Here is a 23,912-nt window from a genome sequence, read left to right as displayed (position 1 = left end):
GCCTGCCTTTCGCACATCCGTTATGCCAGAATCCTAATAGCGAGCCAGGCTTCGAGGCGAAGAGACCATGAGGCAGGAAGTTCCACTGACTCCTGTCCTGACACGTCAAGGGCAAAGACCTTCAGGTTCAGGGGCCAAATGTGGCTTCTCGGGGCTCTCCCCAGACCACATCCCATGGCCGTACCCCTCACTGGCCCTGCTGAGTGTTTTTGCCTGACTGGAATGTGTCATCGAACCCTGATCCTGCCTCTTGCTGGTCTGACTGAGGTAGGCGAGTGTGTAGACCACAACTAGCCTGTGGTTCAAAGTTGCAATTTTTATATTAATGACTCCACCCACGCTTGCCTCTGGCCCCACCCACAACTAGCATGTGGCCCTTGGGAGGTTGCCCTGAGGGGAAGGCGGCCTTCGGGTTGAAAAAGATTCCAGCCCCTTGACCACTGTGGCCACATTCACAATTATACCACTTTATATGGTCATGGCTTCCACCAAAGATTCCAAGAACTGTAGTTTGTTAAGGGTCCTGAGAGACCTGTATCCCCCCCGTCACACAGCGCTGCATTTCACAGAATTCTCTGGGAAGAAGGGTTAGCGATTACAGCCCTCTGGCAGTTGTAGCTCACCAGACAGGGCATTCCGCAAATGGGGTGCTACTACCAAGAAGGCCCTGTTGCAGGCCAGTGCCAATCGATTGCAATTCCAATGTGGTGATTAGACACGAGATGAAGCAAAACAGGAAAAATGCATTGGGTGCTGAAAGCAGACTCTTGGCAGGACATGACGCAGTCGGGGCACCAGCTGGCCACGAGAGGAAACTGAATTTGTGGCAAACTGAGTGTGAGAACATTAGCGCCTGAGAAAAATACGAAAGATGGCTTCATCCACTGGCCTGTTCAGTCTACTCTCTTAAGAGAGGCTCAGCTAAAAATAAATCTCATGTGAGGAAACCTTTTTTTTTTTTTAGCTTCTGCTTCAGATTGAGTTAGTGACACATTGGGGAAACTATGAACCCATCGCTAGTTTCAGAAGGGCTGGAAAAGCATCATGGACGTGGAAAAAGTGGTGCCTTTTGTTCCTGTGGCGGCAAAATAGCTTCCACTCATACATACATGATCAGAGGATGACAACCCAGCGCCCACAGGAGCCTGGGCGCCCACCACAGCTATGGCACATGTGAAAGGTCCCAATGAATCCCTCCCCCCAGAAATGCACAGCGGCCAAAATGAGGGGGAGCATGCCTGTCCCATTTGGTTCCTGTCTTTTGCTGCTTTTAGATGTGGCAGCCATTTTGTGCAATTACCATCAACTTATTAATCACCTCCTGAACAACTGCCTCAAGGTGATTTATACAGTGGTACCTCGGTTTAAGAACAGCCCTGTTAACGAACCAATTGGTTTACGAACTCCGCAAAACTGGAAGTAGTGTCCCGGTTTGCAAACTTTACCTCGGTGTACAAATGGAAGCCAAATGGTGGAAGGGCGGCGGCGGCGGGAGGCCTCATTAGGGAAAGCGTGCCTCGGTTTAAGAACGGACTTCCAGAACGGATTAAGTTCGTAAACTGAGGTACCACTGTAAATGCAATTATTTATTTATTTATTTATTATTATTATTTACTGTCCATCTGACCGGGTTTCCCCAGCCACCATACCTTTACTCTATCTGCTGATGGATGGCCACACCGACTCGGCCCCGAACACACTGACCAGATGCTTGGAAGCTGTGGCTGGATGGTTTAATGGGAGCCGATTGAAACTAAATCCTTCAAAGACAGAGGTCCTCTGGCTGGGTCGGGATGGTATGGGGATGAGGGACCAACTCCCTTCTCTTGCGGGGGCCAATTAGTGCCAGTGCCTGCGCCTTCCGTTAAGAGTTTGGGTGTAATCCTTGATGCATGCCTCCCTTTCCATGGAGGCGCAGGTTACAGCAACAGCCAAGGCGACATTTTCCCACCTTCGCCGCATTAAGCAGTTGGTCCCTTACCTTTCCCACCCCGACCTGGCCACAGTGATCCATGCGACGGTCACCTCCAGGCTTGACTACTGTAATTCGCTCTACGCGGGGCTGCCCTTGAAGCTGTCCCAGAATCTCCAGCAGGTGCAGAATGCTGCAGCGAGGCTTCTCACGGGGTCTCTGCCATGGGAGCATATTCACCCAGTGCTTTACCAGTTGCACTGGCTCCCAGTGGAGTATTGGGTCAGGTTTAAGGTGCTGGTTTTGACCTTTAAAGCCCTTTGTGGCTTAGGGCCCTCGTATTTACGGGACCGCCTCTCCTGGTATGCCCCGCAGAGGACCTTAAGGTCCATGAATAATCATAGTTTAGAGGTCCCAAGCCCTAAGGAAGTCAGACTATCCACCACCAGGGCCAGGGCCTTCTCAGTGATGGCTCCGACCTGGTGGAATGCTCTGCCCCATGAGACCAGGGCCCTGCAGGATTAAATTTCCTTCCGCAGGGCCTGTACGACAGAGCTATTCCGTCTGGCTTTCAATTTGAACTTAGTCTGACCTTTTATTCCCCTTCCTTCCTTCCTTCCCCTTCCGCTTTTTATGAAGATTACCCGCTCTGGGATCCCACAGCTAATTTCCCCCTGGTCTCCTCACTGGCCCAAATAGGACTTATTTAGCCAGCTAGCCCTGGTGATCTAATGTTTATTGGATGGATTTGCCCCTAAATTGATTTTTGAATTCTGAATTTGTTATTCATGTTTTATACTGTATTTTATTGCATCAATTAAGTGTTTTAAATTTGTTGTTAGCTGCCCTGAGCCCGGTTTTCTGAACTGGGAAGGGCGGAGTATAAATAAATAATTATTATTATTAAAACACTCTTATACCACTTTAACAGCTATGGCTTCCCCCAAAGAATCCTGGGAACTGTAGTTTGTTAAGGGTGCTGTGAATAGTAGCTCTCTTGAGTGGTCTCTTCACAACTCCTAACATGCTTAACAAACCTACAGTTTCCAGGATTCTTTGGGTGAAACTGTGACTGTTTAGAGACTTTCCCCCAGCTGGATAAACAAGTCTTTTCCACAAGCATCCACCTCTGCTAGGGTTTTAGTGTTGCTTTAAATGGTTGTGGGTTTTTTTTGCATTTTTAACTGATTTAAATTATGTGTAAATTACCTTGAGATGGTGCTTTAGAAGACGATTAATAATTCAACAACAACAACAACAGGAACAATAATAGCAGCAATAAGCAATTGAATGCCAAATTGGCATGGGCGCACCCTCAGTTAACAGAAAACCACAATAGAGAAATCCAGTATAATTTTTATTTCAGGCAATAGTGTCCAAGATAACGGAGTCAAGACAGAGAAGGGATTCAAAGCAGCTACATACACATCCCTGCCCTTGTAAAGGCCAAATCTTAGAAGCTGTGAGGGGGAAATAAATCAGCCCACCATCCCTTCTGCATAGTAAGAACCAGGTGAGGGTGGGTGCTTTTGTGCGTCTCTTGCTGTCAGGGTTTAGGAGACGGTTAACAGCCGCGGTGTCCCAGGTCTCAGAGCTGAGATAGGATGTTGCTGGCCAAACTGCAGGTGAGGCCTGTGCCATCCTCTTCTATGTTGAGGGCCTTCACCACACCATCTTCGACTACCAAAGAGAACCTGTAGGGGGAGACAGAGATGGAAGACACACACGGCTCAGGACAAGCAAAAGTTTAGTTTTGTTACATTTGGATGGTGACTTAAGAAGGCCCCATCTGCACTTATACGTTTAAAGCAGTGTCAGGCCACTTTAAAACAGCCATGGCTTCCCCCAAAGAACCCTGCCAACTGTAGTTTGTCAAAGGAGCTGGGGCCCCTGTTCCCCTCAGAGAGCTACAGTTTCCCAAGCAGGCCCAAAAACGATGCAGGAAACGAACCTCCCTAATATCAAAGAGCAGGGAGTTCCACAGTGTAGGCGCTTCAACTCCAAAACTTAGTGCTTTCAAAAACAGGGCAGAGCTGCAACCACCTGAGCAGTTCTAACAGCCAAACTCTCCAGAGTGGATACTGTATTTTTCGCCCTATAGGATGCACTTTTTCCCTTCCAAAAATGAAGGGGAAATGTGTATGCATCCTATGGGGCGAATGCAGGCTTTCGCTGAAGCCTGGAGAGCGAGTGGGGTCAGTGCGCACCAACCCCTCTCGCTCTCCAGGCTTCAGGAGAGCCACACCGCCAGCCCCACAAGCTCGGGGAACAGCGGGGAGGCGCAGCGTGCCTTTCCCGCTGTCCCCCGACTTGGTTAGAAGGCTGGCGGGGGGAAGAAGCCTGCTCCTCCCCATCGCCAGCCTCGCAAACTCGGGGGACAGCGGGTGGCGCAGCGCGCCTTTCCCGCTGTCCCCCGACTTGGTTAGAAGGCTGGCGGGGGGGAGAAGCTCGGGCTTCCCCCTCCTCCAGCCCCGCAAGCTCCCAGAGCGATGCCAAAGCTGCACGCAGCTTCGGCATTGCTCTGGGTCCTGTTCTGGGGGCTGGTGTCGGGGGAAGCCCGAGCTTCCCCCGCCCCAGCCCTGCGCCTGGGGGGGGGAATAAATCCCCCCCTTTATTCCCCCCCCCAAAAATCTAGGTGCGTCCTATGGGCCGGTACGTCCTATAGGGCGAAAAATACGGTATGTCAGTTTTGGTGTTCTCAGTTTCTCATTTTTCCAGTCATTTTAAATTCAGGTTTCACATTTCTGAGGCAATTTGCTATATATATATATATATTTAAACCTGATTAAAGTTCTTCAGCATTTTAGTGCTAATTTTATCCTGAGAAACAGCATTTTTTAATACAGTTTTGACTAAGCTACACATTTTTTGCAAGCAATTTCTGCACATATATTTTTTTAAAAGAAGAGATTGGATGGCAATCTATCAGGGATTATTTAGCTGTGATTTTTGCATGGCAGGGGGTTGGACTAGATGATTCTTAAACAGTCCATTCCAATGCTACCATTCTATGATTCTATTAATGTATTCAATTATGTAGATTTCCCCCCAATGTGCACATTTTTGTAAACATCTTTTGGTTGGAGAACTGTGTCACAAAATTGAGATGCATGCAGATTTCAAAGCAGGGCTGTGTTTTGGTTCTCAATTCTCATACTGTTTTGGAAAGCGGGGATTTGATTTGGCTTTAAACGTAACTGAAATGAATTTCTTTCCATCCCCCAAGAGAAGATGTGCAGCAGTTTGGAGAGAAGGGAAGAGGCTGGCTCTTTGTTCTTTTGCTCTTCTGCCACCCAGGTCTTAAAATTCTGCCTCTCCTACCCCCAGTTCCCCTTACCGTTTGGATCGCTGGGTCCCAAAAAGCTCCCGGAGTGGCTCTTTGTCCAGCAACAGGTTTGTGGCCTGTGTGAAAGGGGAAACAATTGGGTGGGAACTTAGAGGAGAGTAAGAAGGGAGACGCATACTGGCCCTGTTATAAAAAAACAAAAACCTAACACCTAGGGGTCCATGTTTTGCAGGCATCATTAAATACTGCCACTCTCAATTGTCAAATGGACTCCCATTTCCTGGAATGACTCCGGCCTATTTTCCCTTGCTACTCCTTATTGCCAGGATCTGCTTCCCAAACACCTCCAGTTGACCCCCTCAAAAAAAATCTTTTTCTCAGGAGCTTTCCATTAGGAGCCTTCCATTAGCCTTCCATTGGATCTTTCCATTAGCCACTAGGTGGAGGAACCTCAGATCAAGGGGTCTATTGTGGATCTCCAGACCTCTTGTTCTGATCCTCAGGACTCTCCTCCAGGTAACACCCCCTCACTGGTCCCGATTTGCACCCTCTCCTTGAGTGTTTTTGGTTTGGCTGGAATGTGTCACTGAAATATCCAATTACGATTCTCGCTTGGCTGGATGGAGGATGTAAACTAACCTAGTTACAATTTACAATTGTTGCTCTTCCCCCAGCCAGCATTGGCACGTGGCCCCTGGATGGTTGCTTAAAAGGCATTGTGGCCCTCAGGCTGAAAAACGCCCCTAGCTCCCTCCTGGCCCCACATGATACTTTATTGCAGCCTTGTGCAACTGGGTTCCTTTCAGATGTCACTATTGTCTCCCATCAGCCTCAGTTGCCTGGGGCAGAGTGAGGAGGGTGGTAAAGATGGCGCAGCTGGGCTGCAAAGGTGAGGGGTCTTTCCGAGCTTCCGGGGCACTTGGCCAGTACCTGGCCTTACTGAGCAACTGCTGGCACCAGGCCTGCTTCCTGCCCATGCCTTCACCTCCTAACTTGCTCTGTTGTTTCTCCATGTTGATTGTAGACAGTGGTCCCTTAGGGGTGGAGACCTAGCACACCTGTTCTTTCTGAAGTGGCTATGGACATAGGACCAATCTATGCAGATAAATAAACAAACCACCTTTAAGTGTCAAACTGACAGCAGTATGGAGGTATATGAAGTGGCTCATTGGGGTCTCAGACAGGGAGAGGGTCTTCTCCAGCTGTGCTGCACAGGATCCTTCAACCCAGAGATCCTAGATGTGTGTTTCAGGGCAGCAAGGAGGACAGAAAGCCTACATTGATACTCTGCAACAGGGGCTCTTGAGGACATTTCATCAAACCACGCCCTCCTTTCCATCAGCAGGGAGTGCGCAGTGTTGAAGCAGACACCTCCAACCCCACCCCCCACAGGCCAACTTTGATAGGTCAGCTGAAGAGCCTATCAGTCACCTGATGTCAACATGACATCAGATGATTGTCCGGTGGGTGGCCCCCTGCCCACCAGTAAAGTTGACTTGTGAGGGTGGGGGACAAAGAGCTGGAATAAGGTTCCCTCAGCCCTGCCCTAGGACAAGAGATTTCAGTACCTTCCCAAATGCTCCTGTAGGATCAGCCAACATCCGGACCTGAGGAGAGAAAGTAAAACACAAACATTTAAGGGAACCACTGCTATTCAAACAGGCAGAATCGCTGCAGGCTGAGCAGTGATGTCCAAGAAGCACAAACCTTTAAAATAATTTTGTTACAAACCCTGCAAAAACACCAAATTTTAATGACTGCGGCCATTCGAATGAGAGGATTTCAGTTTCTCTCGTTTCCCCAATCTCAAATTCACTTCTCCACATTTTCACATCTGTTTTGAGATTTTTTAAATTTAAGTTATCATTAAAATGTACCGGCACATTAATTTATCCTATGTCCCTTTGTATTCATAGAATCATAGAATCATAGAATCATAGAGTTGGAAGAGACCACAAGGGCCATCGAGTCCAACCCCCTGCCAAGCAGGAAACACCATCAGAGCACTCCTGACATATGGTTGTCAAGCCTCTGCTTAAAGACCTCCAAAGTAGGAGACTCCACCACACTCCTTGGCAGCAAATTCCACTGTCGAACAGCTCTTACTGTCAGGAAGTTCTTCCTAATGTTTAGGTGGAATCTTCTTTCTTGTAGTTTGGATCCATTGCTCCGTGTCCGCTTCTCTGGAGCAGCAGAAAACAACCTTTCTCCCTCCTCTATGTGACATCCTTTTATATATTTGAACATGGCTATCATATCACCCCTTAACCTCCTCTTCTCCAGGCTAAACATGCCCAGCTCCCTTAGCCGTTCCTCATAAGGCATCGTTTCCAGGCCTTTGACCATTTTGGTTGCCCTCCTCTGGACACGTTCCAGTTTGTCAGTGTCCTTCTTGAATTGTGGTGCCCAGAACTGGACACAGTACTCCAGGTGTGGTCTGACCAGAGCAGAATACAGTGGCACTATTACTTCCCTTGATCTAGATGCTATACTCCTATTGATGCAGCCCAGAATTGCATTGGCTTTTTTAGCTGCCGCGTCACACTGTTGGCTCATGTCAAGTTTGTGGTCAACCAAGACTCCTAGATCCTTTTCACATGTACTGCTCTCAAGCCAGGTGTCACCCATCTTGTATTTGTGCCTCTCATTTTTTTTGCCCAAGTGCAATACTTTACATTTCTCCCTGTTAAAATTCATTTTGTTTGTTTTTGCCCAGTTCTCTAATCTGTCAAGGTCGTTTTGAAGTGTGATCCTGTCCTCTGGGGTGTTAGCCACCCCTCCCAGTTTGGTGTCATCTGCAAATTTGATCAGGATGCCCTTGAGTCCATCATCCAAGTCGTTGATAAAGATGTTAAATAAGACCGGGCCCAAGACAGAACCCTGTGGCACCCCACTAGTCACTCTTCTCCAGGATGAAGAGGAACCATTGATGAGCACCCTTTGGGTTCGGTCAGTCAGCCAGTTACAAATCCACTGAGTGGTAGCAGAGTCAAGACCGCATTTTACCAGCTTCTTTACAAGAATATCATGGGGCACCTTGTCAAATGCCTTACTGAAATCAAGGTAGGCTATATCCACTGAGTTCCCTTCATCTACCAGGCTTGTAATTCTGTCAAAAAATGAGATCAGGTTAGTCTGACATGACTTATTTTTCAGAAATCCATGCTGACTATTGGTGATCACAGCATTCCTTTCTAGGTGCTCACAGACTGTTTGCTTAATGATCTGCTCCAGAATCTTCCCTGCTATTGATGTCAGACTGACTGGGCGGTAATTATTTGGGTCCTCTCTTTTCCCCTTTTTGAAAATAGGGACAACATTTGCCCTCCTCCAGTCTGCCGGGACTTCGCCTGTTCTCCAGGATTTCTCGAAGATGACTGCCAGTGGTTCTGAGATCACATCTGCCAGTTCTTTTAATACTCTTGGATGCAGTTCATCTGGCCCTGGAGACTTGAATACATCTAAACTAGCCAAATATTCTTGTACTGTCTTCTTAGTTATTCTGGGCTGTGTTTCCTTTGCTGAATCATTTGCTCCAAATTCTTCAGGTCGGGCATTGTTTTCTTTATCGGAGAAGACTGAGGCAAAGAAGGCATTGAGGAGTTCAGCCCTTTCTGTGTCCCCTGTTTGCATTTCACCATCTTCTCCTCTGAGTGACCCCACTGTTTCTTTGTTCTTCCTTTTGCTACGAACATACCCATAAAAGCCTTTTTTGTTGCTTTTAACCTCTCTAGCAAGCCTGAGTTCATTCTGTGCTTTAGCTTTTCTGACTTTGTGTCTACACGTGCTGGCTATTTGTTTGAATTCCTCTTTGGTGGTTTCCCCCCTTTTCCATTTTTTGTACACATCCTTTTTTAATCTTAATTCAGTTAAAAGTTCTTTAGATAGCCACCCTGGCTTCTTTAGGCACCTTCCATGTTTCCGTCTCATTGGTATTGCCTGACGTTGTGCTTTTACTATCTCCCTCTTAACAAACTCCCAGCCATCATGAACTCCCTTTCCTTTTAGTATTGCTGTCCATGGGATCTCACCCAGCACTTCCCTAAGTTTTATGAAGTCGGCTTTCTTAAAGTCAAGAAATTGAGTCCTAGTATGCTTGGCTGCTCCTTTCCGCTGTATAGTAAACTTCAGAAGAGCATGATCACTCGCGCCTAATGATCCTTCCACTTCTACCCCACTAACCAGGTCATCAACATTGGTTAGGACCAGATCTAAAATGGCTGTTCCTCTTGTTGCTTCTCCCACTTTCTGGACAATGAAGTTGTCTGCAAGGCCAGTGAGGAATCTGTTTGACCTTATGCTCTTGGCTGAGTTTGACGTCCAACAAATATCCGGGTAATTGAAGTCCCCCATTACTACTATCTCCCTTCCTTTTGCATGCTTGGCCATCTGTTCCAGGAAGGCATCATCTATGTCCTCCGTTTGGCTTGGGGATCTATAGTAAACTCCCACAATGAGGTCTCTGTTATTCTTCTCTCCCTTAATTTTGACCCAAATGCTCTCACATTGGCTTTGAGGTTCTAAATCTTGGATCTCTTCACAGGTATACACATCCCTGACATATAACGCCACTCCTCCTCCTTTCTTGTCTGGTCTGTTTCTCTGAAATAGATTGTATCCCCCCATTATTACATTCCAATCGTGGGACTTATCCCACCAGGTTTCAGTGATGCCTATTATGTCATATTTAGTTTGCTGTACCAAGAGCTCAAGCTCATCTTGTTTATTTCCCATGCTTTGCGCATTAGTGTACAGACATTGAAGTCCATTAATCATTCCCCCGTGTCTCTTATTTAAGGATTTTTTCCTCCCACCACTAGGTCCGCGTGCTGTTTGCTCCATTTGGTCTATGACATTTGGATGATCATCTTCATTAATTGATAGACTCCTACCTTCAGGAGCACTGTCTCCCTCCCCCACATTAGTCAGTTTAAAGCCCTCCTGATGAGGTTTCTGAGATTTTTGGCAAAAACATTCCTCCCAACCGTTGTGAGGTGCAGCCCATCACTTGCCAGAAGTCCATCTTCAAGAAACTGCAGTCCGTGATCTAAGAATCCAAACCGTTCCTGTTTACACCATTTGCGAAGCCAGCTGTTCACTTCCACTATTTTCCCCTCTCTCCCTGGGCCACGTCGTTCAACTGGGAGGACAGACGAGATGACAATTTGTGCATTTAGTTGCTTCAATTTCCTGCCGAGAGCCTCGTAGTCTCTTTTGATCTTCTGGAGGCTATTGCTTGCAGTGTCATTGGTTCCCACATGAACCAAGAGGAAGGGGTATTTGTCAGTGGGTTTTATGATTCCTTGCAGTCGTTCAGTTACATCTTGGATCTTAGCCCCGGGGAGACAGCACACTTCCCGAGACATCTTGTCAGGCCCACAGATCACTGCTTCTGTTCCCCTCAGTAGGGAATCCCCTATCACCACTACACGCCTCCTCTTGGGTTTGGTCGGGGTTCTTCCGTGAGCTGTCCATTCCAAGGTCGCCTGCACATTCCCTGAGGACTGACTTTGCTGCTCGTCTTCATATACCTGATCGACTGTAATGAGGGAGAGATCCTCAAATGGAGTCTGCTCTTCGTCTTCCATGCTAGGGGAGAGGACCTCAAAGCGATTGTGTATTTCTAAACAATCAGAGTGAACCCTGGGCCTCCTACTTCTTTGAGTCACGTTTCTCCATATATCTGGCTCCTGTGTTGATGAACTAGCCTCCTTCTCAGGGGAGTCCCCTGTCTCCTCCTTGGTGGGGACGGTGTGCTCTGTTGCTTCCAAGAAGAGCTCCAGCTCTCTAATTCTTTGGAGCGTAGCTACACGTTCCTCCAGTTGCTGGACTTTGTCTTTTAAAAGGGCAATCAACATGCAATTGCTGCAGGTGAAGCTGCCTGCAACCTTTGGCAAGATGGCAAACATTGCGCAGGAATCGCAGGCGACTGCAGCTGTTCCCTCCCCTTCCATCTTGAGATCGTGTTGTTGGGGGTGGCTACAGAGGTCCTCCATCATAAAAAGCTTGAAGACAGGACAAATAACTTCGCCCACACACACACAAAAAAAAAACCCTAGGTCTCCCCCAACAAACGTTTGAGACTAGCTCCCCTAAATCTAAAAGATGGATATAACTGCGCGCGCCGCTGCCCTACAAACTCTGATAAGCTCCTCCCACAGCTAATCCCCTGCCTCAACAGAAACCCTGCCCCCTCTGACCTTTACACAGGGAAAAGAGCTAATCAGCCACAAGAAACACACACACACAAGAAAACCCTTTTTGCTCCTTCTTCAACTGCTGCCCTACAAACTCTGATAAGCTCCTCCCACAGCTAATCCCCTGCCTCAGATTTGCCCAACATACACATGTCCGCAAAGTATATATCCCCTAATATTATGCTTTCCTTATGTTATTTTCACTATTGGATGCAGACTTTTCTGCTTCTGTCTGGGGCAGAATTCCCCTTTGCTCCCCTTGCAAACAAAACAACGGAGAGGGGATGCCTGAACTGTACAGTGGTACCTCGGGTTAAGAACTTAATTTGTTCTGGAGGTCCGTTCTTAACCTGAAACTGTTTTCAACCTGAGGTACCACTTTAGCTAATGGGGCCTCCAGCTGCCTCCTCACAATTTCTATTCTCATTCTGAAGCAAATTCTTAACCCGAGGTACTATTTCTGGGTTAGTGGAGTCTGTAACCTGAAGTGTATGTAACCTGAGGTACCAATGGCTTTCCACCTTTTTAAGCAGGAGTCTCTCCTTGAGCCCTGCCTGGAAATGCTGGGGACTGAACCTGGGATGTCCTGCTTGCAATGCAGATATGCTCTGCCACAGATCTACAGCCTTTCTCCTTTACGCAAGACCAGAACAGAAGGACTTTGGTCAGGTCCTGCAAGGCAGTTCTTATGTTGAAAAGGAGCGCTCTCTGTTGCAAGCCAGCTGTTGCATAACAAACGAAACAGCCGTTCCCAGAGTTACACAAGCAAGTCTTGCCCGTGCAATGCGCCTGGAGGACAGAGCAGAAAGCACTTCTGGGAGAGATGCATGTGCTGCTTTGCAGAGGCCAGGATCTCGGTGTCTTTCCACCCCCTCCAGACAGCCTCTCCCAGCCATCCTCCCACTTCTACCATGCTCATTAAACAAATACACCTAATGCCAAATTAATGGGAAAAAAGCTTTTTTAAAAGAGAGAGAGAGAGAAAAATGAAGAGAAAGATCTCTGTGTATCTGTCTGGGCCTGTCAGACAGCATTTCCTCTAAATTTCAGATAGCCGAGGGTGAATACAGAAAGCAGCTCTTTCTCTCTCTCTTTTTGCAGCCTAAGGCCATAGCTTAGTAGTGGAACACCTGCTTTGCATGCAGAAGGTCCCAAGTTCAATCACCCACAGCATCTCCAGACAAAGCTGGAAGAAACTCCCTGGAGAGTCACTGCCAGTCTGTATGGACGGTGTATTTTTGTGAATCAAGTAAATCTTTTTGTGTGTGGTTTTTTTTAATTGTAAAAGGTAAAGGTAAAGGTACCGCTGCCTGTACGGGCCAGTCGTGTCCAACTCTAGGGTTGCGCGCTCATCTTGCAAGCCAGCACCAGCGCCGCACACGGAAACGCCGTTTACCTTCCCGCTATAAAGCGGTGCCTATTTATCTACTTGCACTTAGGGGTGCTTTCGAACTGCTAGGTGGGCAGGAGCTGGGGCTGAACGACGGGAGCTCACCCCACTGCGGGGATTCGAACCGCCGACCTTACGATCAGCAAGTCCTAGGCACTGAGGTTTTACCCACAGCGCCACCCGCGTCAAATTTTGTTAAATAATAGATACGGCAATACTGAGTTAGATAGACTAGTGGCCCAACTCAGCTGAAGGCAGATTCCTGTGTTCATTTAAACCCTGCTTGCCATTCTTTTACAAAACCAGTAACTTTTATTAATACAACAACAAAAGGAAACTATTATTATGTAGGTGACTCCCTGCTTGAGGAATGCTCTCCCTGGGGAAGCTTGCCTGCTGCTGTCATCACATAGCTTTAGGAGCCAGACAAGAATATTTCTTTTCTGGTAGGCCTTGGCCTTTGGCTCTAAATAATCTTAAAAGCAGAGACATCACCTTGCCAACAAAGGTCCATATAGTTAAAGCCATGGTTTTCCCAGTAGTGATGTATGGAAGTGAGAGCTGGACCATAAAGAAGGCTGATCGCCGAAGAATTGATGCTTTTGAATTATGGTGCTGGAGGAGACTCTTGAGAGTCCGATGGACTGCAAGAAGATCAAACCTATCCATTCTTAAGGAAATCAGCCTGAGTGCTCACTGGAAGGACAGATCGTGAAGCTGAGGCTCCAATACTTTGGCCACCTCATGAGAAGAGAAGATTCCCTGGAAAACACCCTGATGTTGGGAAAGATGGAGGGCACAAGGAGAAGGGGACCACAGAGGACGAGATGGCTGGACAGTGTTCTCGAAGCTACCAGCATGAGTTTGACCAAACTGCGGGAGGCAGTGGAAGACAGGAGTGCCTGGCGTGCTCTGGTCCATGGGGTCATGAAGAGGCGGACACAACTAAATGACTAAACAACAACAATAAATCTGTGGCCTGTGTTCTAAGAAATGGTACACAAGTTCAGTTCCCCCACCTCTGCCCTCGCTGGCCCTTTCCCCTTGGGTGTCTTTTGTTTGTTTTCGTTTGTTTAGATTGTAAGCCTGAGGGCAGGGAGCATCTTGTTCTAATCGACTGTACATAAGCCACTCTGAAGAATATACAAAGAGACCTTGGACAGGCCAACGGCCTGTGCAGTCCAGCACTCTGTCCTCGCAGTGGAGACCCCAATGGGAAGCCTGCAAGCAATGGCAATTCTCCCCCCTTGCAATTCCCAGTAGTGAGTATTCAGAAGCAGACTGCCTCTGACAGTGCAGGGAGAACAGCCACCTTGGCCAGTAGCTACCGGTAGCCTTCTACTCCAGGAATTTGCCTAATCCAAGTTGATGGCTGTTACTCCGTCTCATGGTTCCTGCCATATGATTCTTTTAAAAAACTTCCCAGATTAGTTTGCAGCAATCTACCTCCCTCTGCCACTACAAGAACAGGAAGAATTCCCTCTGGCCCTGTTAACTTTTTATCCTCCTCTCCCTTCCGCTATCTAAATTCATTAACATACTTGGATTCTGAAGAGGTGATTTGCTTAACGAGGAACCTTTGCCTGTCTGGAGACACAAGCGGGGCCTGGGAGAATAACGGAAGCAGCAGAGAGCATTTTCTGTCCCCGTTGGAGTACTGCCTCTGTTCTTCTTTGGGCTGGTACAGATCTCTGATGATCTATCCAGCCAAGCCCAGTTCTAGTGGGATTGAGAGAGCAGGGGACGAGAGCCAAGCATTTAATTCACTACTGATCCTTTCCCTGCACAAAGAGCCTTTAAAAGTCGCAATGGCTGGAGGACCCGGATATGAATTCCCCCAGCCTCCAGCTACTAACTGGGAGCAGATAGGAAGCTGTGTTCGGTCCCTGTAGCTCAATATTATAAATTGTTGTACTCTACTGGGTCATTTGGGTGAAGGGCAGACTAATGCTACTACTAATAATAATGGTAATAATATTTTTTTAAATTTATATGCAGTTTATATGCCAAAATGGCAAACACATTGACTGGCAGTGGCTCTCCAGGATTTCAGACAGGGAGTCTCACCCAGTGCTACCTGGAGGTGCCATATATGAAGTCCGAGGTGTGTATGTGTGTGGGGGAGGGAGCAAGAGGGAGATGGAGACAATAAGGACTAGAAACTTGGCTGTTTTAAAAAATGTGACTCTCCCATTACCTTTCCCTCGGCTTTGTGAGCCTTTCCCCACTCGCTCATGACGAAGACGTCGTTGACAGACAGGCAGGCGATGACCTCCACTCCTTTGCCCTTCAGCTGTCCTGCCTTCTCCACGTAGCCTGGGAGGTGAGTCTGTGTCAGGGTGTGGGTGCAACAGGGAAGAACAAACTATCAGAGACTTTCACGGGGTAGCACATAAAGGGAACAGGGGGATAAGAATAGCAGAAAGCAGCATCAGGGATGGGGAGCAGATATTGTTGGATTACAACATCTCTCCTGATGGTTGGCCATGCTGCCTAGGTCTAATGGGAGTTGGGAGTCTACTCATCTGGAAGCCGCACGTTCCCCATCCCCGATATAGGTCTTCAGGCCAGAGGTTCCTAGGCTGAGAACACACCATTCTTACTAGACCCCACTCCCAGTTCTTAGCCTGAGCCAGGCCTGCTTCCCAACCGTGGTTCTCGAGGGTCATATCTGACCACAATGACAGCATTGGTTTGAATGCTAAGATTTTTTACTTAATTCTTTTTTTAAAAAAAACATCCTTCATCCAGAAGGCCCCAGGGCTGTTTACAAAAGATTTCTTGTCGTTCTAGCTTTCCTACAGCTCTTGCCAATGCACCATCAAATTTGGATTCAAAGACTGGGACGGGTGAGGCCCCAAATACACCAGGCCGGGCATGCCGGTTAATGGAATTCTCAACAGATAAAAGATTTGACATGGAAGATCAGCGCCAAGTATCCTGGGCACCTTATGCTGCATGATACGGAGAGAGCAGAAGAATCAGACTAAACACTAACTTTTGTTATTGTATTTCATTTGTTTGTTTTTCTTACCATTATTGTCATTCTGGGGATTTCGTTCATTTTTTTGTTATTTATGATCTGCAGCCTTAATAAAGGTGTATTAATTTTTATTTGCAGAATTAATAAAGAATAATTAAAGAAAAAGATTGGGACTGGGCTGGAAGGGTGTGTGGGGAGATGGACACACCCAGGTCTTACTCACTTTTGAACAACCTGGAGTGAACGCACCAGGCACCCCAAACAAGATCCCCTTCTTGCCTGTGAAGAGGCTCGCCACATTCACCTTGTTGCCAGGGTCACCCTCATAGACTTCCACGCTGGGCAACTTGTCTCCAACCTGTCAGAGAGAGGAAAGAGAAGTAATGACCTACACTGGCTCCCATTACGTTTCCGAGCACAATTCAAAGTGTTGGTGCTGACCTTTAAAGCCCTAAACAGCCTCGGTCCTGTATACCTGAAGGAGCATCTCCACCTCCATCGTTCTGCCCGGATGCTGAGGTCCAGCGCCGAGGGCCTTCTGGCGGTTCCCTCACTACAAGAAGCGAAGTTACAGGGAACCAGGCAGAGGGCCTTCTCGGTAGGGGCACCCGCCCTGTGGAACGCCCTCCCACCAGATGTCAAAGAGAAAAATAACTACCAAACTTTTAGAAGACATCTGAAGGCAGCCCTGTTTAGGGAAGCTTTTAATGTTTAATAGGTTATTGTATTTTAGTGTTTTGTTGGAAGCCACCCAGAGTGGCTGGGGAAACCCAGCCAAATGGGCAGGGTATAAATAATAAGCTATTATTATATTATTATTATAAAGCACAGAGGACTCGCCGTCCTCTTAATTCAGGAGGATGGGAAACCTTTCTCATCCCGAGGGCCACATTTCCTTGTTGGCAACCTTCTGAGGGCCACAAGTAACCCAAACCCTGATCCAGGGGAAAGAGGACACAAAGCTGCAACTTAGTGGGGGAGCATCTGCTTTGAATGCAGAAGGTTTCAGGTTCAATTCCCAGCATCTCCAGGTAAGGCTGGTGATGTCCCCCCTTCCTGAAACTCTGGAGAGCTTCTGCCAGTCAGTGTAGACAAAACCCAAAGGTCTGACTTGGTATAAGGTGGCTTCCTATGTTCCTATTTTGCTCTGGTGGTGGGGACTCCGAGGTATCAACTGAATTCAGGCCTAACGGATGTGCGTTTCCCTGCAGTTCCATAACCCTAAACGTATGTGGTAAAGCACATCTGCGACGGATCAAGGTTTGGTATTCAAATGGGGCAGACAAGGGAAGGTTAGAGGGATCTCAGATAAAATGTCTCTTCAGCCTTTCTCACCTTTGCAGGACTACAATTCCCATCATTCCTGACCATTATTGCATAAAAAGAAACCTAGAGATTGTGTTCTATGGGGCCAGGTGCTTTCCCACTGCCCTTCTCCCCCCAAGCTAGCTCCTAGAAAGTCATGTCCCATTTTTATCTGATGGAACCCTAGGAAACCTCTGCTACAGGCACAGCAGAAACATGTAAACCTTTAAGAAATTGAATTTGACTGGCTTAAGTGCTTAACGTCTGGAGTGCTCTTTCCCACTGCATTCCTTGGTTAGACATTCACTCTTGTACTGGGCGGGGCAGCCCCACAGATCAAGGGCGGCTGCCTTTCTACAGGGTCAGGGATGCACCCAATTTCCCTGAGGCTGGGGTGTCTCTTTCCCATTAGGGCTTGTTATTGCAGAGACCAAGGACTAGTGATCTCAGGAACCATCTGTCCTCAGTGAAGCTGTTCTTCTGCATGGGGGTGAGTGGGCTTGCTCTATGGGGCTTGAGGAGGTACTCTTTTCTAAAGGTTTTCGATGGCATAGACTCCAGAGCTAGTGGGCTACAGGGAGCTGTGAGGCAGCCTGTTCCCTCCCCCCAGTAAACAGATACCAGACTACTATGAGGTTGGAGGTTTTTTTCTTTTTGCAGTGGGCCTTCCAGTGCTAGCGTTCTATAGGACGGAGGAGTGTCCTACTCTCTATGGGGCTGCATGGGAGCAGGGTTTACTACACAGGTGTGGGGCGGGGGCTACTTTTCTCTAAATGCTTTCTACGGCATAGGCCCCAGAACTGATGCACTGTGGGGAGCTGTGAAACAGCCTATACAGTACTCACTGGGGCTGTTCGTTTGCAGGAGAGGGATAGGCTTTCTATTGCACGGATCCCCAGATGGAATTCTATGGGGCTGGGGCTGTTCTTTTGCAATGGGGCTTCCAAAGCTGGCCCGTCCTCTGTGTCTGTGGGGCTGTCCTTGTCCATTGCGGGAGGAGGGCATATTCTGCACAGACCCTGGGCAGATGCCCTATAGGGCTGCTTGGGTTGCCTGGCTTCTATGGGGCTGGAAGGGGGCGCTCTTTTACAAGGGGCTCTGGAGAAGAGGGGTCTTTTCTCTCTCTCCGCAGACTCCCCTCTCCTAGGACTCACCTTGAGGGCCGCCATGGCTGGTGCTCCGGTTGCAAAGGCCCGCTGAACGATCCCTGCTGCCGACCAACCCTTTCCAAGAGGGGAGCCTAGACTTGCTCCCCAGTGGCGACTCAGCCAGCCCAGCACCTCCGCCCCTTTCCACCTCGTTGCCATGGAAATCGCGGGAGTGACAGCTGCCACGGCAACCCCGGCCCTTTGAAGTCCTCCTCCTCCAAGTCGTGCAGGCGCAAAGCACCCAGGCCCGCTTTTTAATTCCACCGCAAGGGGGGCTAGTGGGGAAATTTGCATGCACCTCATTTGAATGCTTCGGAATTATCACGATCGGCTCGGCCAGATTGTCCCAGTTCTACGACCGTATTCATGGAAGACAATCTTATTCGGCTAGGAGTGATCGCCAAAGAAGACTCAGAAATAATTTCAGTGGCACTTACTCACAGGTAGGCGTGCAGCCTACTTTTGCAGGATATGAACATCTGGGCATTTATTTCCTAAATATGTACGTCCTATTGAACACCGTGGGAAATTTGCTCTCGAGGAAGCACGCGTAGCCTCAGCAGGCAACACTCTCGTATGCTGATCACCCGGGATTAAACCTCATGAAGTTCAGGAGGACCTACTGTACTCCTGAGTAAAAGTGGCACAAGCATGGGCTGCAACAGGTTGCAGTCTTTATGCACATTTTATCGGGCGTAAGCCCCACTGATGTTTAGTGGTGGCTCACTTCCGAGTAAGACTTTCCATACGTCACGCGTGTTTGGGGAGTAGGCCCATCCTTACGCGCAGATTTCCATGTTTTTACTCGCAAAGTAAATCCCAGTGATTTTAGTAGCGCCTGACTTGGGAGCTGTGTCTCATAGGTTTTAACGGCATTTATTTCCCGAGCAGACACAGGAGTCATCTGCAAGGCTGCAAAGCACCGCAGTTCAGTGCTTACTTGGAATAAGAAGACTGTTGGACAGAGGGAGTGACTTCTGAGTTAAGCACGTGCAGGATCGCGCTTGCTTGCTCGGCCTTCTTTGCATTCTAATTTCAAACGCTTTGGCTTTCGAGTTGCGTAATAAGGCCGCTCCTCACTACTTTGTATTGGCAAATAAGCCTGCCAGTTCTACGAGGTGCGCACTTTTTTTGTATACCGACCGCGCTGTTTACAAACACTTAACAATACAGTATGGCTATTTGACACATTTCCAAGCAACCTCGGGTTAGAAAACAAACGCTGCCCCACCTACAGCTCCACGTGGTTGGGAACAAAAACTAACCGGAACTGACTGGGAGGAGGTCAGGTTTCTCATACGCGCGGGAGGGCCGCTGCGCATGGTCGCCGGAAGTGAGTGATAAAAAGCCGCCGGAAGTGGGTGAGAAAAACCGGCCTTTCAACCAAACCGGAAGTTGTCCGAAGCTTATTACGCACGCACATGTTACCTTCGCTTGCTTTGGTGGCCGCTGTCCTGAAAACATGAAGCTCCTGACGCACAACATGCTCACCTCCCACGTGCGAGGAGTGAGGCCCGGTGGAGGATTCCCCCTTCGTATCCAGGTAACGGGGATTTCTTCAGACCACGCCCACTTTCCCACTCTAGAATTGGGTGGTGGGAGCAGAGTATATATAACGTGGGGACTTGACAGCCAGGGTCCCTCCTTCACACTCACCCGCCGCTTTGTTTTTGCTGCCTAACTGGAATCTGGTGTTTATGCTTGCTGACAACCAGTAATTAGTATCTCTATAGTGCTTGCTATGAACAATCATTTAGCTGAAAAACAATGCTGTAAGGTTGAGCTTGGTCTCGTTATTTATTGTGTTTATATCCTACCTTTTCTCCAAGGGACTCCAGGGACGCGGACTTAGAAAAAATATTGGGGGGGCCCGGGAAAGCTCATGAATAATAAATAAGCTCATGAATATGCAAATAAAGTGGCTCCGGCCCTAAATAGGGCAAGCCACGCCGGAGCAGGTGAGGAGGAGGCGGCGGGGGACGGCGGCGGCGCTCTGCTGGAAGGGCGCCCGCCCGAGATTATTGGGGGGGCTGAGCCCCCCCAAAATGTTTTTTGAGGGGGCTCGAGCCCCCTCAAGCCCCATGGAGTCGGCGCCTATGAGGGACTCTAAGGTGGAGTATGTGGAATACAGCATTGCTGTCTTATATCAAGTCAGATTGTTGGTCCATCTAACTTTGTCGAACTTGCTGGTAGTGGCTCTCTGGGGCATCAAACACAGCCTCCTTGGAAATGGTGTATATTAAAACTCTGATTTATTTAAACACGCACACATATCTTCCCCCTAAAGCCACTTGCAAGTTATGTGACAAGTGAATTAGTGGCTTTCTAGTTCAGCTCAGTTTCTTAGCCACAAAACTGCATCCACTCTCATTTATATAGCACATTTCATGTGCTGAAGTTTCTTTATTTAGATTGTTAGTAATCTGCAGGCTATTATTGTTGTAGATTTGTGGTGCAGAAGTAATACACATCAGTTTTGTCATATCTGCTTACAGTCCAGTCCTACGTATATCTGCTTGGAAATAATCCCATTGAGCTCAATGGAGTTTATTTCCATAGAGGTTGGGATAGGTTTGCACCATTAGTAGGTTTAGTGCCAAAATGGAATTCTGTACCTGGGACTTCACATGTCATGCCTTTGTTACCATACTGCATGTGACATAAAGCTCTGCTGCAGAGATGGCCGATGTGGAGCTCTCCAGATGCCATTGTACTACAGCTCCCATCAGCTTCTGCTAGCATGGTAAGGGATGATGGGAGTTGTAGTCTGAGTACATCTAGATGGCACCATGTGGACTATGCCTGTTCCAATACCATTCTCTCTGTCCTCCTCCCCCTCCACCCCTCCCACCTCTGGGAATCCTACTACACTTGGAGAAATGCAGCGGAGGAAATATTTGTTCCCTTGTTCTTTGAGCCACACTGCTCTCCCATCAGCCTTTCCCCCCTCTAACAGGCCACAGAAGTGAAGGTGAACAATGTTGATTTCAACCCGGAGTTCACAGCGCGGATGGTACCCAAGGTGGAATGGGCAGCTTTGGTAGAGGCAGCGGAGAGTGTGAGTAATTGGCTCTGGAAGTTTTTTTGGGGGTAGGGGGAGACTGGCTAGAATTATAGAGGTGTAGTCTCTTTTTTCCCTTCCTACAGCCAATTGCTATTTATATTTTTGTATGTGTGTGTACACACGTACACACACACACACACACACACACACACACGATTTCCTTCATTTACTGTAAACCACCCTAGGAATTTATGAACTGAAGGGTGTTGTATGCCTAAATAAACTTGTGTTTAGACTTCTGCACAGTCTGGAGAATGGACAGCTTGTATGTCTCAAATGAACCAAGTGACATAGGAAGGGGAAGGAGCCCACAGATTTTCAAGTGTGTTACTTGACTGGTGGAGATCTAAGGCAAAGAGCATATAGGTTCCCCGCAGTCAGTCAAGACTGCCTATGGAGGACAGAAAAGTTTTCCATTCCTGACTTGGTGGAGGTGGGCCCACCCTGTCTTCTGCAGCCACCTGAGCAGACAAATGCCAGAGCAAAGCTCGTGAGTGGAGTAAAATATCCAGTATTTGGTGGTTAAAGAGAGCTAACTGGTCCTTGAATAGTAGAAGGTTGTGAAAATGGCACAAACTGTTATATTCTGCACCCTTCTGCAGTTGGGTCACCGATCAGACCTGCCCCCTGAGCCCATCCCTGACTTCGAGAGCAATGAGGATTTCCTTCGAAAAGTCCATCATGTGCTGATGGAGGTAAGGGAACCTCTTCTTTGCCTGTTTCCCACCCCGACCCACAGAAAACTGTCATAATGCAGAGTCTGACCACTTGCCTCAATTCCTAGGAACGAAATCTAGCATCTTTTCAATGCTGTGATATCTCCACCTATCTTCTCTCTCTTCACCTTGCCACTTCCTGTTTTCAACTCCCAAAGTGGTGTGCAGTTCCCTTTACCTGCTGTTTTTATATTTCTTCTTGTGCAGGTGGAAGTGGTGGAAGGTGTGCTGAAATGCCCAGATACTGGGCGTGAGTTTCCCATAACTAAAGGGATACCCAACATGTTGCTGAGCGAAGAGGAGACTTGAGCTGGTTTGTGTCAATGGAGCTTTGAGAAGCAAGCCTTGCGGGTGAGGGAGGGTGGGATATGTTCCTGTGGAAAGCCCAGCACCCTTATTTTTCTGTTGGGGGGAGGAGATGCTCTGAATATAATATTGCTTTTTTGTGCATGTAAATAAATGCAAGTTCTTGAATCTCGGTGTGTCAATTTAACTGTGTGGATCTCTTGTTGTTGCCCCTTATTGTGCAGGTGCTTGATCTCCCCGTTTCTCAGCCTTATTCTTCAACGTTTTTAGCAGACGCTTCTCTTCTTCCTCCCCCAAGAATACAGAGTGGGTTTAACTGTGCAACGGAATGAGCTTGCAGAGTTCTGAGGTCCCAGAATGAATGGTGGTATTTTACACTGCAGGCGGGGAATGCCATTTTTGAATGCACTCCTATATCAGTTTATTTAAAAACAACACACCTTGTAAGTAGAAAGTTAGCACAGCAACAGGAGCAGGGAGGCTCTAGCTCTCCCTGATGTGCTAGGTTTTTTGTTTAATGTGCAGGGTGTTCTTTGCAAATCAGGACAGCTTTCCAGAGTAATTTGTGGCCTGCAGACGTATGTGGCTCAGTCATCTGTGGCCTGATGCTATTTGTTCAAGCGGGCAAAGTGGCGCTATCCCATCACCGCTCAGACTCTGCCTCGGTTATCAGGAGGGAGAATTTCCTCATCCTGAACTTTGAGGGGGTTAGATGGGAAAGTGCATTCACCCTCCCAGAGCTCCAGTCACTATTACAGAGAATTCAGACAGGGATGGCAAAGTCTTTTTGATCTGAGGACCACATTGACACTCTGCCACCCCTCCAAGGATGTCTTGCCTCTTTCAGCTGGAACGTGTGCCAGTGGTAGGTGGGGAAAAGCAAGCGGGATATTGGAGGAGATTCCAGAAATTTCTACAAATGCACAAAGATCTCTTCATCCAGGCCAGTAAGAAGCATGGATTATCAGAGTTCAAGGACACATTCCAACCAGGGAGGCTACACAGCAAGACGAGGAAGGGGTGTGGCCTAGGGAGAATTCCAAGAATCTGATAGGTGGCGATTTATAAAAAATAAATGTTGCAATGACCACCTACCTGCATGGCTTATACAAAAGAATTACAGTGGTGCCCCGCAAGACGAAAAACCTGCTAGACGAAAGGGTTTTCCATTTTTCGATGCGCTTCGCAAGACGAATTTCCCTATGGGCTTGCTTCACAAGACGAAAACGTTTTGCGAGTCTTGCGATTTTTTTCGCTCCCCCCCCTTTTCTAAGCCGCTTATAGCCTTTAAGCCGCTAAGCCTTTAATAGACGCTAAACCGCTAATAGCGCTAATCCGCTAATCCGCTAATAGGGTTGCTTCGCAAGACGAAAAAACTGCTAGATGAAGAGACTCGCGGAACGGATTATTTTCGTCTTGCGAGGCACCACTGTAGATCATTTCTCATGGAGAACATTATCAGTGGCTATCTTAAGCTCTGCCTCCACTGTCAAAGGCAGTATGGGCCTCTGAATACCAGCTGCTGGGGAATCACAAGAGTTGCTGTTTCACTCGGATCCTGCCTGTGGGATTCCCATTGTGTTATCTGGTCAGTGTGAGAACAGG

The 23,912-nt window shown here is 47.9% G+C and overlaps 3 protein-coding genes and 1 long non-coding RNA gene across 5 annotated transcripts in view; 2 read left to right on the top strand and 2 right to left on the bottom strand.

Annotated features, from left to right (window-relative positions):
- Positions 1-2,353, bottom strand: part of CCDC88B (coiled-coil domain containing 88B) — a 36,083-nt gene extending 33,730 nt beyond the window's left edge. The window contains exon 1 of the mRNA XM_081173273.1: positions 1,982-2,353. Coding sequence (XP_081029399.1) covers positions 1,982-2,146 — 165 coding nt within the window. The 5' untranslated portion in view covers positions 2,147-2,353. The remainder of the gene's footprint in view (positions 1-1,981) is intronic.
- Positions 538-15,899, top strand: LOC308575039. Its single transcript, XR_014002684.1, has 3 exons — positions 538-1,339; positions 14,784-14,889; positions 15,579-15,899. It is a non-coding gene; the product is annotated as an uncharacterized lncRNA (long non-coding RNA).
- PRDX5 (peroxiredoxin 5) lies at positions 3,257-18,480 on the bottom strand. The gene is made up of 6 exons (XM_081173402.1): positions 18,228-18,480; positions 15,992-16,126; positions 14,983-15,114; positions 6,767-6,805; positions 5,250-5,314; positions 3,257-3,606 (listed from the first exon to the last, which is right to left on the bottom strand). Exons 1-6 carry the CDS (start codon positions 18,378-18,380, stop codon positions 3,501-3,503), a joined length of 630 nt encoding a protein of 209 aa, XP_081029528.1. The 5' UTR covers positions 18,381-18,480; the 3' UTR covers positions 3,257-3,500.
- Positions 17,538-22,475, top strand: TRMT112 (tRNA methyltransferase activator subunit 11-2). 2 transcript variants are annotated; one of them, XM_081173421.1, is made up of 4 exons: positions 17,538-17,563; positions 21,178-21,279; positions 21,888-21,980; positions 22,209-22,475. In XM_081173421.1, exons 1-4 carry the CDS (start codon positions 17,558-17,560, stop codon positions 22,308-22,310), a joined length of 303 nt encoding a protein of 100 aa, XP_081029547.1. In that variant the 5' UTR covers positions 17,538-17,557; the 3' UTR covers positions 22,311-22,475. The 2 variants fall into 2 exon arrangements, with proteins under 2 accessions (XP_081029547.1, XP_081029546.1); XM_081173420.1 differs by lacking the exon at positions 17,538-17,563 and adding an exon at positions 19,551-19,764.
- Positions 22,476-23,912: the final 1,437 nt, after the last annotated feature.

Source organism: Podarcis bocagei, assembly GCF_964188305.1.
Source record: "Podarcis bocagei genome assembly, chromosome: 16".
Taxonomy (NCBI): Eukaryota; Metazoa; Chordata; class Lepidosauria; order Squamata; family Lacertidae; genus Podarcis; species Podarcis bocagei.
The sequence above is the reverse complement of the archived record's forward strand: the minus strand, read 5'-3'. Positions and strand labels throughout refer to the sequence as shown.

Coding starts and splice junctions, on each gene's coding strand:
- PRDX5 (XM_081173402.1), bottom strand. CDS start 18,380: ATGGCAACGAGGTGGAAAGGGGCGGAGGTGCTGGGCTGGCTGAGTCGC. Junction 16,127..18,227: donor CAGCCATGGCGGCCCTCAAG/GTGAGTCCTAGG, acceptor TCTCTCTGACAG/GTTGGAGACAAGTTGCCCAG. Junction 5,315..6,766: donor CTACAGGAGCATTTGGGAAG/GTACTGAAATCT, acceptor CCTTTCACACAG/GCCACAAACCTGTTGCTGGA.
- TRMT112 (XM_081173420.1), top strand. CDS start 19,684: ATGAAGCTCCTGACGCACAACATGCTCACCTCCCACGTGCGAGGAGTG. Junction 21,280..21,887: donor TGGTAGAGGCAGCGGAGAGT/GTGAGTAATTGG, acceptor ACCCTTCTGCAG/TTGGGTCACCGATCAGACCT. Junction 21,981..22,208: donor TCCATCATGTGCTGATGGAG/GTAAGGGAACCT, acceptor CTTCTTGTGCAG/GTGGAAGTGGTGGAAGGTGT.